At 37.9% G+C, this 12,852-nt stretch overlaps 2 protein-coding genes across 3 annotated transcripts in view; both read left to right on the top strand.

Moving 5' to 3' along the window:
* Positions 1–9,795: 9,795 nt before the first annotated feature.
* Positions 9,796–10,900, top strand: LOC136339843 (endocuticle structural glycoprotein SgAbd-5-like). Of its 2 annotated transcripts, none has more exons than XM_066283378.1 (3): positions 9,796–9,819; positions 9,925–10,046; positions 10,373–10,900. In XM_066283378.1, exons 1-3 carry the CDS (start codon positions 9,811–9,813, stop codon positions 10,560–10,562), a joined length of 321 nt encoding a protein of 106 aa, XP_066139475.1. In that variant the 5' UTR covers positions 9,796–9,810; the 3' UTR covers positions 10,563–10,900. The 2 variants fall into 2 exon arrangements, with proteins under 2 accessions (XP_066139475.1, XP_066139473.1); XM_066283376.1 differs by lacking the exon at positions 9,796–9,819 and adding an exon at positions 9,827–9,871.
* Positions 10,901–12,722: 1,822 nt separating this feature from the next.
* LOC136339721 (large ribosomal subunit protein uL10m-like) overlaps positions 12,723–12,852 on the top strand; it is a 236,614-nt gene continuing 236,484 nt past the window's right edge. The window contains exon 1 of the mRNA XM_066283165.1: positions 12,723–12,732. The gene's annotated coding sequence lies outside the window, so the exon portion shown is untranslated. The remainder of the gene's footprint in view (positions 12,733–12,852) is intronic.

Below are 12,852 nucleotides of genomic sequence, written 5' to 3'. Positions count from 1 at the left end.
TGTTCTCACCTTCTCGGGAGTCGCTTGTCCCCTTTGAGTCTATTATTTTGACTGCTCCTTCGTCTCAGGTATGCAATGATGGACTCGTGTTTCGTTCATGGTTATAATCCATCGGCGTATAAACTCGGTTTTATCGCTCGGAAACTTCGCCAAACACTCCTTTGAAACATCCTCACGACGCTGTTCTTGTTCCGTTGTGAGTGACCGCGACAGCCATCTTTCTCACATCTAATTCATCATCTTTTACATCTAATTTTTGAGTCAAAATGCTGTGTACGATACTGTTCGAGGTACCCATCTCCCAGTGCAGTTGCGTCGATTTTCACCACCACATCAATAGGGGTCAAATCTGAAGTACCATTGGGTCGATCGCTGCGGAGTTCATCTTGGCAGCCGGCGCGACCGCATTTAAATTCTGCCACTTAATATTTTACAGTTGTTAACGAAGGAACAGAGAAACCATTGAATCAAGTATCAATGACAAGTTTGTTCCATGTTTATAAAATCTCTAAGAGCGTTTACCAACAATGGCACCAAAACAAATACAAATCAGTGTGGCACCTTTAAACTTTAGACATAGACTTTTTAAGGTCAGGCCTTTATGATACAGGCAAATTTTCAATACAAAAAGCACCAGCTATATGTCAAGTCGGGTACTTCTGGAACCCTTCTCGTACATTCTACGAGGCCTGGCGACTTGCAAGACGTCGTTATGTGTGGTCCTTGGCATTTGTTGCATTTAGTTGGTTGTTTGCAGTCCTCTGTATGGTGGTTAAATAGGTGTATCGATTGCATGCAGCAGGAATAGGTGCTGGTGGCTTTCTCTCGAGTATTTTGCATACTCTGCCCAAAAAGTGAACTTTACGGTCAATCATCAGTGTCTGAGTATGTGGTTAGATCGCTCGGTAGCGGTCTCGTCAGGAGTGTTGACGTTCCTCGTGGTCTTGATATGACTTTTTCACATTGTCCGATTTAAGAAGATTTGCAAATAACTCGTTTTGCAACAGAAATTGCGGGTGAACCATAGAAGCCCTGATCGCCCCTGAGCACGGGCTGATCCCTGATCTATGGGCGTAAACTCGGACAGTTATACCTGAGGTCAAATAATGATTAGCGGGGAATAAAAATGTCGTAAAATATTTTTGTTTTCGGAGATGCCGATTTATTTCAAATAAAAATGAGAGAATCCGGAAGTTCTCCGTTTGAGAAGTTACGTGTCGTAATTTCATTCGAATTGTGTAAAAATGAACTCAAATATGACAACAATTGCAAACAAAGTGCTGCTAAAAATGCCAAAAGTTCTGTTCCGACTTGTTTGCTTGTTAGTTTGTGCAAAGGAAAAATTTCACGTGACAACTGTACGTTGAGCTTTATGAAGCTCACGTTCCTTTATTTTTTGATTTGAGATAAATCAAATAAGGACGAAATTAATAAATTAATTAAATTATATAAATTAGATAAATAAAATAAATTAATTCTGCAAAAATATTTGATTTCACTTTTTTTTTTGTACTATTAACCATTATTAGCCGTAATATCCCAAGTTTATGCGCATATATTATTCAAAGTCCGTAAGATCGTCTCAATATAAATATCAAGATAAGTATGTTGATTGCCTTCAACGCGCATCGATAAACATCTTTCTTGAATTTTCATGCCATTTGCAGGGAATTAGTTTAGAAAAGGAGAAAGGCTCACTTGTTTCTCTTAGTTCTGTGAGATATAGGATTCTCGAAATACATTTCCACGACTGCGGGCCTTAAATGAGCCGATCGGAGTCGGCGCAGGACCAAAATCGCTGGATTCGAGTGAAGGAAACAGTTCAAAATTTTAAAAATGATTATGAACATGTAAAAAAATGGGGCAAAAAGCGCTAATTGTGAGTTTAATCGCGCTGATTTTCCAGTGACCACGCAATCGAATTGACCTTTGCAATGCGCCCTAAGACAGCCCTGTAGATCCGGCGTTTTTACAACTCCGTTATTTTCTGCGATTGGGGCTCATCTCCTTACGCATTTTCGAGTTGGGCATTGACAGTCACCTCATATCAACTCGTTACAAAAATAACAAACGTCCAAGACTTTTCTTCGCCCCCGAAGTGCGAAAAACGATCTCGAAAATTTCCTTCTTCTGCTCTGAAATAAATTTTTTCGCAGACCGAGGAGCTGTTCGATTCTCTGTTTTTTTGAAAAATAACGTTCGCTCTGGTCAGTCGACTGCCGATCTGGCGAACAGAACAGAAACTTTTATGAAGATCTTCTTTCTTCGCATTACCTGCAAGCACCACGAAGACAGTTTGCTCTTCTTCGCCATGAAGTAATAAGGGACTGCAGCAATCTCGTAAAAGCAGTAAACGAGAATTCGTAGAGAACTGGTTTCGGAATAAAAATTCGTTCGTTCCTCTTATACAGTGTGAAAAAGTGTAGTCGACCTGTTCCTCCAGTTGATTGAAAACTTTTTTTACGATTACCGATTAGGCTAAATTTCAATAATTAGTTTCATGAACAGGTAGTTTGTGACCTGTGACGTAAACGGTGAAACACCATAAAAACTTTTACACATCTCTATACAGTTTGCACACTTTATGTCCTGCAAGATGCACAGCGTCTTAATTTTTCTTGTAGTAATTTTCATAGGGGCATGCCAGTCTGTACCTATTTCTGATGATAAAGCTCGAGTGATTCAATACGAAGACGAACGGAATTTGAACAAATACACATATGGGTAAATAGAAATAAATTTTTCTGATACTAAAGAAGCTATTATAACACTTTAAAGTGTTATAATTCACACGAATTACATCGCCAAAATTTACACATTTTCAGCTTTGAAACTGACAATGGAATCTCACGAGAGGAAATTGGGATAATCAAAGTGAAAGATAACAAAGAAATTCTTACCGTAAGTGGCTCCTATGCCTTTACTGGGGACGATGGAAAAAGATACATTGTGACGTACACATCGGACGAAAATGGATATCATCACGTAATAGAAAACTGGAAGGAAGAAGACTTTCCTTATATTCATAAAACTGATATCAGCCCCGAAATAGGATCGTCATTGCTGGTTTCTTTAGTAGGAGGTGGTTTAGGTTAAATGTTGTAACGTTTGAGGTAATAAATTCAATTAATAACGAACATTTTATTTGAGTTATTTACCCAAAAAAATATATGTACGTCAGAAAATTGTTTTTAAGGGTAATGAAGGAGAGTGGAATAAAGCACAAGTCTTAGCGGTACTTCTTTACTTCCCTAAATCGGGGGTCGAATGCCCCCCCACACAATGTATCCGAGTCACCCTGGGCGCGCCTGTTCTTTTTACCAGAACCGGCACCCAGACCTCCACATTCTTCCCACGCTCGCATCCCTGAATCACTCCCTTCACACTTCCATATGTCTTTGGTGAGATTATAAACGGGCCCTCTTCATCTTTTATCACCGATAATCTATTTCAACTAGTACGAGCTTAGTCCATTTCTAAAATGTGATAAGACACTAACAAGTATTCGTAACATTGTCCTTATACCTAAGGCCAGGTTATAGCACTATCTTTATGAGACAACATGTATTTTCACACTCACATTAGGCGAATCAATAAACACCCTCGTATCACTTTCTTCATAAAAGCTCACATGTATATACAATTTGCAATGTATAAAATAGTGTAAGACACTACTTCAGTGATCGAAAATTAACGTATTACATTCTTAATTCAAGGATTTTTTACGTATTTCAAATGTTAGTAGGATGAAATAAGTAATGAAAATAGATGTGTCAATTGCACAACTTAACGATTTAATAATAATGGTTAAACTTAAATAGCTTTTGAAGAGTTTGATAATTGTACTGATTAGGCATGTTTACCTGTCGAATTACTGAAAAGAAGTAATTAAGTTTCTTGCACACGAGATACTTTCAAAGACGTTAGGGTGGTGTATTTTGTAATAGTAATGCAAAAATCGAGTTCGAAAACAAACACTTTCTGAGTCAATGCCGCACCTAAAATTGGCTATTCAGAATCGGAAAGAAAAGTTACAAGTCTCTCGGAGGTAGGCTTGGGATCAAATCGATAAGTTCCGAACGAATTAGAGCACGAGAGTAGAAGGTTTGTTAATATATTCTAAAACGGCAAATTGATCTATTATCTCAGAAAAATGGTCGTCATGCAAAAAAACGGTTTTTAATTCAAATGTATCTGTACATAATGGCGGATGCGATAGTCTCTTTTAACTGTATCTTGTCAAAAATCCGTTAAATTTTATTCGGATTCGTATTTTTTGCTTGATGATAAAAATTTCACAAAATTCTACAATAAAGCTTAGACATTATGGATTTCCATCAAAGAGTTATTTAAGAACTCTCATTAACGCTACTCATCCGCGTCGCCATTTTAATCTTTATCATTGTAACGTCCTTGCCTGTTTAAGATAAGTACGTTAAATCATTTATTTTATTGCATTGAGATGTTTAATGGTCGCTTGCGATGGCAGAATGTAATCCAAGATTAAATTCAAAAGAAAAATGGATTTTTCTAACCAGAATAAAGACTAATTCTCTGCCCTTGTCAAACCTATCTACGTAACAAAGAACAAATACTGAAATTACTTTGGTGCGTCCTATATGCAATTCTATAAACCACATATTTGGTTGGAACAGGACAAAGAGCTGGATTCATATTCAAGAATACAGAATGTTCTGTAATCATATTCATAGTCTTTGAATTAACAGTTGTTGAAAGAGGTGCGATGAAGGGAAATTTTTTGTAAGATTATCCGAGAACGGGCTCTCGCTTTCGAGGACGATATCATTGATATAAAGGAATATTATAAGGAGGAATATAAGAACTGTTAAGCAGTTATAAAAGATCTTCAACCAAGAATAGTAAAAATATCTTCAACTCCTCCTGCCCAGTTAGGGGAAAAAGAAGCGTCTAGCGTAAATACTGTGGTGGTATAACAGTCCATTCACCAATTCATGAACAGTATACTCTGAGGCACAAACTCATACTATTGTGCTTTCCTAAACCTTCAGCTCACACAATATCTTGAACTTTTAGCTGTTTACCAACTTGACGATGAATTATGCTTTGTGTGGAATTCATTGTACAAGGACAATCCTAGAAGTATCCGACTTAACAACTCAAGGGAAAAAATGGAAAATAGGTTATTTCTCAACACAGTCTCCTCTAGGATTGACACACAGTCTCGAGCGATCTTCTGTGGTGTCCATGTCCCAATTACAGTAAGAAGGTTCGAATGTTTCAGAATAGGCGTCATCAACCTGGGACTTCACGCCTTCATCGTTGGCAAATCTGTTTCCGCCAAGGAATTTTTTCAAGTTCGAAAATAGAAAATAATCTGAGGGGGCCAAATCTGGCGAATAGGGAGGATGAATGAGAAGTTCGAAACTAAGTAGATCGATTTGGAAATGTGGTCGCTTTTTTGGAATTTCTTCTCTCAAACGTTGCAATAAATTTGTGTAATATTTTCCGTTTATCGCTTCTCCTTTAGGGAGACAATCAATGGAAATGACACCACATACATCTCAAAAAACTGACGCCATCACCCTTCCTGTAGGTGGAACGATTGCCGCCTTCTTTGGAGTCGACTGTCCCCTTTCACTCCATTGTTCTGACTGCTCTCTCCTCTTAGATGTGAAATGTTGGACCCTTGGGACATCCATGGTTATGGGGGAAGCTTTACCAAACAGTCCTTAGGGCACTGTTTTTGTTCAATCATGAACAATCCCAGCACGCATCTGGCGCACAATTTCCTCATGTCCGATTTTTCGGCCAAAATGCGATGTACAGGACTTTTTGAAACGCTCATGCTTGCACCACAATATCTGGAGTGGTCAAATTTGGAGTGTCACTGGGTCTACCATTACGACGTTCGTCGTGGCAGCTCGTACGACCACGTTCGAACCCTGACACCCGATATATTATAGTTGATCGGTGTATCGACTGACCGTCAGAGATAGGAGCACCAGCTGTCAAGGTTCCACTCTGAATGCGGAAGATCGCAGACGTATTTTGCAAAGGTTTCGATAGAGATTCTGGTTCGGACTTACCTCCGTGAGAGTGAGTCGGAACACTGGTAGACGGGACAGCTTTTTGGTCTCTCTCGGCAGTAATCGCAATGCTTGCGTATGCAGGCAGTGATGTCAGCCGAGTGTGACTAGCACCGGCAATCGACCATGCAATTTGTGGTAGAGATCTTCGAGATATAAAGTAATAGTGGTATTGAAAATCACGTGGAATATCAAAAGGTAAAGGAGGAATGTAGGAAACGCGGGATTGAAAATAGGACAGTATTAAAGGGTTCAAAACAGAGCAGCGACGGCCCCCCCGTGACCACACTATCGGTCCCAAGGAGGAAACGCTCCGTGACGCAACAACAGTTGTTAACAAAGGACCGGGTACCTGCAGAGTAGAATCTAACCCCGCCTTGATGATGGATGGATTAAGGTCTTTTAAATGAAAGTACTGAATCACGTAGAGATGATCAATTTTGTCCATGTTCACAAAGTCTATAAAAACGGCTCGAAAACATACACAAATCAATGTGGCGATTTGAAAATTTAGAGATAACTCTTTAAAAGTTAGATCTTTGTAATAAACTCTTGGGAAGAATTTACCATCGACAATATCAGGTCGGCTACTTCTGGGACCATCCTCGCATATTGCGGATACAGGGCTAATCAGCTGACGCACCTAATACAGAGCTTTAGAGGGCTAGAAAGGAAGGTGAATGTCGTTATATCCCATAATCTCCCCCTCTATACGTTATCCAAAACAATTGGGACACTCGTAAGCTGGAAAATGCTCTTTTTCCTTGATGGTAACGCAGCAATTCAAATTTCAATGGGAGAGAGGTACCGATCTTGTATTAATTTCCAGACCACCTCTAAGTTGTTCGAACGGTGGCGAAGTCCTTGCGGCTATACTCTGTGATCTTACAAAAGTGGTTGATGACGTTAACCATAAAAGACTATTGCAGAACGGTTTTAGAGCGGTTTCGCTCAAATCAAAATAACGCATCTCAAGTGCCGTTTAATGTAGGGTACACATTGAGGGAGAATGCCACTCAAGACTCTGAAGTAGGAGTGGCTGGCGGTAGAGGGGTGCACCTAATACTACCACTGCTACTGCCAAAAATGTTTCTCCTCGCAACCTTTCAGATCCTCACAAACCGCATTTCAGGATCTCTTTTCGCCCTGAACTTATTAGGATGGAACGGTTTGAAATGAACACCCTGTATGAAACGCCAAGTTACAAAATACAAATTCCTAGGATTGTAAGACAAATCTGAGGTAGATGACCTAAGGCGATAAACATAATGTGAAACCTTTCATAGAAGGACAAGGGTATGTTCACAGACGTGTTCATTGTGACTTCGATGTTAATTAGGAACTATTTCTAATAGTTATTAAACACGGTTATAGAAAGCGGTACACACATTTGATTGACTCTCGGGGTAAACCGATTCTGAGATAATAAAATACTTTTATGACCTCTAGGCACGTCATTAAAAAAATTTAGTGTTTACCGATGGCATTTCTATCTAGGTGAAGATATTGTGTCGCTTCGAAGGGCTCATGATGGTAAATCAACTACTTCCAAATTTCAATACTCAATTGATTTGATTTGTGTCGAACACACTGCGAGCTTCATTTCTCTTCGAGATTTAATCTCAAATCTCGAGATATATTGCGGTTGGTTCTTCTGAATGGTTGACACGCCAATGTAGTCCTTAATCATCTCTTCAGATGAAATCAATTATCGCTCTTCTTTCTTGCATGTGGATGCCAACAAACAATGGACGAAAATTGTCTTATATAATCGTTCTTAAGCAATTGTTGTAGTCTGATGTAACTAATGTGAAATTAAGATCGTGCTTTATGGATGCGTTTAAATAATACTCATAGGTCCTTTTATGAGAAAAAATTTAAGATCAGATAAATCACATAAGGTATGGATGCCAAGATCGAACTGCGATCACTTCGTTGTTTCCAATACGCCTCTGGTATTTAGAATCGAGTTTTTTTCTTCTACGACGTTAGAAGGGCGAGATTCAATGGCGTGCGCATAGTCGCAAAGGGTCAAGAGAAATTTCAAAAAGTGACGAACGCTCGTTAAAACGAGAAATTGATTTTGCGAGAATATCGACATGTCCTGTTACTAATTTCCACTCTTCTATCTGCTGCTCTAGTTATCTGATACTTATATTAAAATTTTCGTTTACGTTAACGTACGTAACGTAAGTTCCGTGCTTGTTTGCTACGCCTCGAAGGAATTTTTAAATTGTGAAAGCTATCTAAAAAAATTCGCGATTATAAGAGGGTCCTGAGGTTTTCGGTACGCTCTCGATCTTGAACGGAAGAGGTTGGAAATATTTACCTCCATTCAACAACTGTCAAAAAACGGAATGTGAAAAATTCACTAGCGTGGAGTCACTGGAAGAAACTGTTTTTACGTTGTTCTGATAACCGAGAGAAATGCCTGAAAGTTACAAATTGTCCTCGAAAGAACGAATTCTCGTTCGATTCTATGTCAATTTTGATCCCTTCAGGACTCTTTTCACGTTAAGCAGGAGGCATCAAAACTTCCAATTTCTGTTCTAAAACGTCCAACGGTACAATTGAGCTACAATTATTGGCGGAGTCTCGGAGATGATCGGGTATGAATTTCAAAATTTGAGAAAACCGCTGAAAATAATGAATGCCCACTTCATTTTGAAGAGAATCGTTCCCCAAGTGTTAAAATAATCATTAAGTACCATATAAGGTCGACATGTAGTGGAGAGAAGGGAAGGTTATAACGAAATATCAAGTTTCTTGACAACTTGGTGTAGAAAAATTACGGCTAACAATGCTTTTGTATCTGACTTTACAAGGTATCCGTGAACAGAAGCTGCAAATTGAGTATTCTAGGTGTTAAATATAACGAAGACTTCATATAAACATATCTTTATCGAACAGCGATTCGTTTTTGAGATACGAAGAGTCAAAAATTGGTTCCTGAGGTTGTTTTTTTTATTAATATTGCCAAAACTTTTCTAGATAAATGAATGGAGCTTTGTACTTTACTACAGCTTTTTCTGATATGTTTGCGTCTTTTTATTCATTTTCTTTAATAATTATCATGATTAAACTCTGTTCTAATGACAACAAAAAGACTTCTAGACTCTATGAATAAATGCTGTCGTGTGCGGAAATATCAAAAATATTGAATTAATTTCATTTCCAGGTCGCTTAGTTTTGTTCACTCTGAATTTTGCCTCCTCAAAAGCTCAAAACTAAAAATATATCATGTTTGCCAGACCCAAACTACATTTCTTGGCAAAATTTCGCCGTATTCAAGTTGCCTCATTCCGTGAAAATATCACCTGAAGGTATGACCCATTGACTATAAGTAATTCCAAGATGAAGAAGTCGAAATACGGCAGTTCCTAGATGGCGAAAGAATACGTAATTAATAAGAACTTAAAACAGAAACATTGCCAGGTTAGTAATTACATATCGCAATACGTCAACCGAGTATTAAAATCCATTTTACTGCTTTGTGGTAACCAGCATGAAGCTGCAATAAGCAGCGTGCATCTTCTTTACACTGTGAACTTTAGCCGGCAGCACTGAAATGAAGATGGTACTTTGAAGGAGGGGTAAATGTCAATTACTCATTGGGGATTCTCCTAATGGGGCACAAGAATATGTGGGTATAAAAGAGAATTTTGTGCATGTTAAAAAACAGTCGTTTGGTTGACCACTTCCTAGCATTTCTTCTGTGGAATTCCCAATTTCGATTTATAAAATGAAGATGGTGAGTGTCGAGAGATTGTGTAATGAAAAGTGATTTTATAGTGATTGTGATGGTTATAGAAAAGTGTTTTTCATCGTTTCAATGAGGTTCCTCTTTTAATTTTAGTTGGTGCTGTTCGTCGCCCTTTGCGGCGCAGTTCTTGCAGCTCCTCAGAGCGGCCCTGATGCTCAAGCTCAAATTACAAAGTACGACAGTGATAATGCAGGAATCGATGGATATAACTTTAAGTAAGCATCGTCACATATCATGCTTGATAATTGCAATTTTTTTTAAGAATTCGGAGATGGTTGCGAAAAGACAAAAATAACAATTTTTCAAATTAACCAGCCTTGCCCTTAAAACAATACAACAATTACTATGATTAATTCATCGTATTAACCTTAAGTTATTTAAATTTAATTGATACTTCTTCAGATGCACAAGTTGGGACATATCAAGGATAAGGTCAACTAACAAGTTTTTCATGATGCTTTAGTAATACTACTTTATTGGGCAATGATAGAACCTGCAATTATTTCTTAGCCGGCATTATTTTCTTATTTCTTTCTCATAGTTTTGAGACTAGCAATGGCATTTCTCAAGAAGAACAAGGGACACTTCAGAACGCGGGATCAGAAAACGAGGTTATGCAAGTGAGAGGGAGTTACTCCTTCACTGGAGCTGATGGGGTTGTTTATACTGTGACGTATGTTGCTGACGAAAACGGATTCCAGCCCAAAGGGGCTCATTTGCCATCGAAATAACTTATCAATAGAAAAATATGATATCAAACTTCAATGAGCACACTTTCGACTTTTCCTGCACATCATCCTTCTCAGTCTTTATCTTTCGTATCCATTTTGCATGATTTACTTCTATTATCACTTCATCATCACTGACTGATATCATATTCGTACATTTTATTAAAAAGATGTTTATGGTGATACGTACTTTCCAATTATATGATCCTGCGGGTTTCCCGTTGAAATCTGAGCAGGAGCGTATGATGAGCATTATCGTGAATATTTGTTCTTGTCACTCATTCTTTGTAAATACACTGTTTTACACTTACGACGTACTTAAATAAATTGGAAGACTTGAATTTTTGTATTTTTTTGTTCTTTTTAGTCCTTCTTTCAGCTCACAAATAATGAGAAACTCATAAGTATTCATAATTTCTATGAACTGCTAAGTGTCACCAATTTTCGGTCGATGTGAGGTTTACAATATTTCTCTAGTTTGGTCACCAAGCTGTGCAACATTAATATAATATGTTTGATTGGATGACTGATAAAAGATTCAAATTTTGAAAAAAAAATTTAAAATATATTTTTTAGCTGCTTTCGAGCTTTTCACATTTGTTGCCTTCGAGATTGATCTATTTGATTGAACTACAAATGTTGAATTTCGTAGTGAATTAAACGAGGCTTCAACGTCTGCGAAGAGCAGGGATGTACGTAGATACGTCATTTTTACACTTTCTAGCAATTTTAACATGTTTCGAAATTTCAAAGTGTTTCCGGTCTATCAACGAGTTCTCATAAAACTATAGAAGAAACCAAAATATTATCGATGTTTTGGGCGTAAAATTACGTTTTTGAAATCGCAGAAGTTCGCCTTCCAATGGAGATTTGTAATTTGAATAATCTAATGGACTTGTGGGTTTGGGCTCTGCTTTTAAAGCCAATCGATTACTGGTTGTGCGTTGACAGTCTTCGTGTTAAAATTGCTGGGGAAAAGGGAGAAGGGCACAACAGTACGCACGAAAGTACCTTATTTTGATGTCCCAATCCTCATAGAACTGCGAAATTTGTATCACTCATATGATCAATAAATTCACTACCGTTGATATCAGCAATGGACAAACGGAAGGTGATTATATTAAGATAAGTAAGTTGACTTACCCTGAGGATAAAATAAGCAGAAGTAGACACTCTGTCATTCTAGTGTCAGCCTTATCTCAACTAGTATTTTATTGTACTTACCAGTCAGTTGTATATCTATGTATAGAGCGGGGGGGGGGGGGGGGGGGAGTATATAAAAACACCCCCGTCGAGACAATAGTGAGTAACTACTCTCTCCCACTTCATCAGGTGTTGCCAAAAATTGTACAATATTGTCAAATGCAGCAGTCAGTTACACAAAGTGAATGTGTCCTGTGCTACCAGTCAGTGAATGTAGTACAAGGGGAGATACGGGACTTTCATAAACACGAATTTTCAAACGATGTAGAGGTCATAAAAACAAATATTCAGATCGAAAAAAATTCGGTCCGACGCCGCTGTATTTCCAAGTAAATTTTTACTTAATTTTTTTAAGTATTTCTAAAAAATTTGAAATAAATTACGTTGGCTTTCCCTGGCTATGACAAAATAAACGACTTGACTACAGTGCAGCGTCATGATGCATAGAAACGTTTCTACATGTGCAAAGTAGAGTATTGTCTTGCAATGAGCGACGTTTTATGCATATTTCTCTTCATGTCCTCCACCTCTGCTAAAAGAAGATTAAGTTAATTTCTCCTGAACAATAAACAAGAATCGACCTTGTAAACCTATGCCGTTTTTTAGTATGCATCGCAACGAGGAATTATTTTTTATCTTGAAAACGGCTACTTGAGCTACAAGACATTAAGAAGGTTTTTTTTTAAGTATTGATAAAATATTAAAAACATATATTCGTACCAAAAAAGTCAAGTAGGGTACCATTAAAAACGTCCAATTAAATGGCCGCACGGGCTTCAATGGTTCACGTGGAAATATTCCGTCTACTCCAGAACATCCATGTCAAACCCCCCAATTTCACGTTCTTATCTCAAACCGTTTTTGAAATATTTACAAAATATAAAAAAGTAGAAATTAAACGCTTCGCATGGTATTTTGAAAACGGAGCGATTTTGGGGCCCAACTTAATTCGATCTACATTTTTGGTTGTTTTGTTTGATGATTTGTTCTTATAAGCTTTGCATCCCCCGAGAGTTTGTCGGGACGTTTACGAAACAACCTGTATATGAGCTTTTTGGTGGAAAATTACAGGTGGTCCAGTTCAAAAACC

Source organism: Euwallacea fornicatus, chromosome 6, assembly GCF_040115645.1.
Source record: "Euwallacea fornicatus isolate EFF26 chromosome 6, ASM4011564v1, whole genome shotgun sequence".
Taxonomy (NCBI): domain Eukaryota; kingdom Metazoa; phylum Arthropoda; class Insecta; order Coleoptera; family Curculionidae; genus Euwallacea; species Euwallacea fornicatus.
This window is presented reverse-complemented; position numbering and strand designations above follow the sequence as displayed.

What these genes read in the sequence shown, in the direction of transcription:
- LOC136339843 (XM_066283376.1), top strand. Translation starts at nt 9,842, where the DNA reads ATGAAAAGTGATTTTATAGTGATTGTGATG. An exon ending in ATTTTATAGTGATTGTGATG is followed by an intron (nt 9,872 to 9,924) that starts GTTATAGAAAAG and finishes TTTTAATTTTAG; the next exon opens with TTGGTGCTGTTCGTCGCCCT. An exon ending in ATCGATGGATATAACTTTAA is followed by an intron (nt 10,047 to 10,372) that starts GTAAGCATCGTC and finishes TCTTTCTCATAG; the next exon opens with TTTTGAGACTAGCAATGGCA.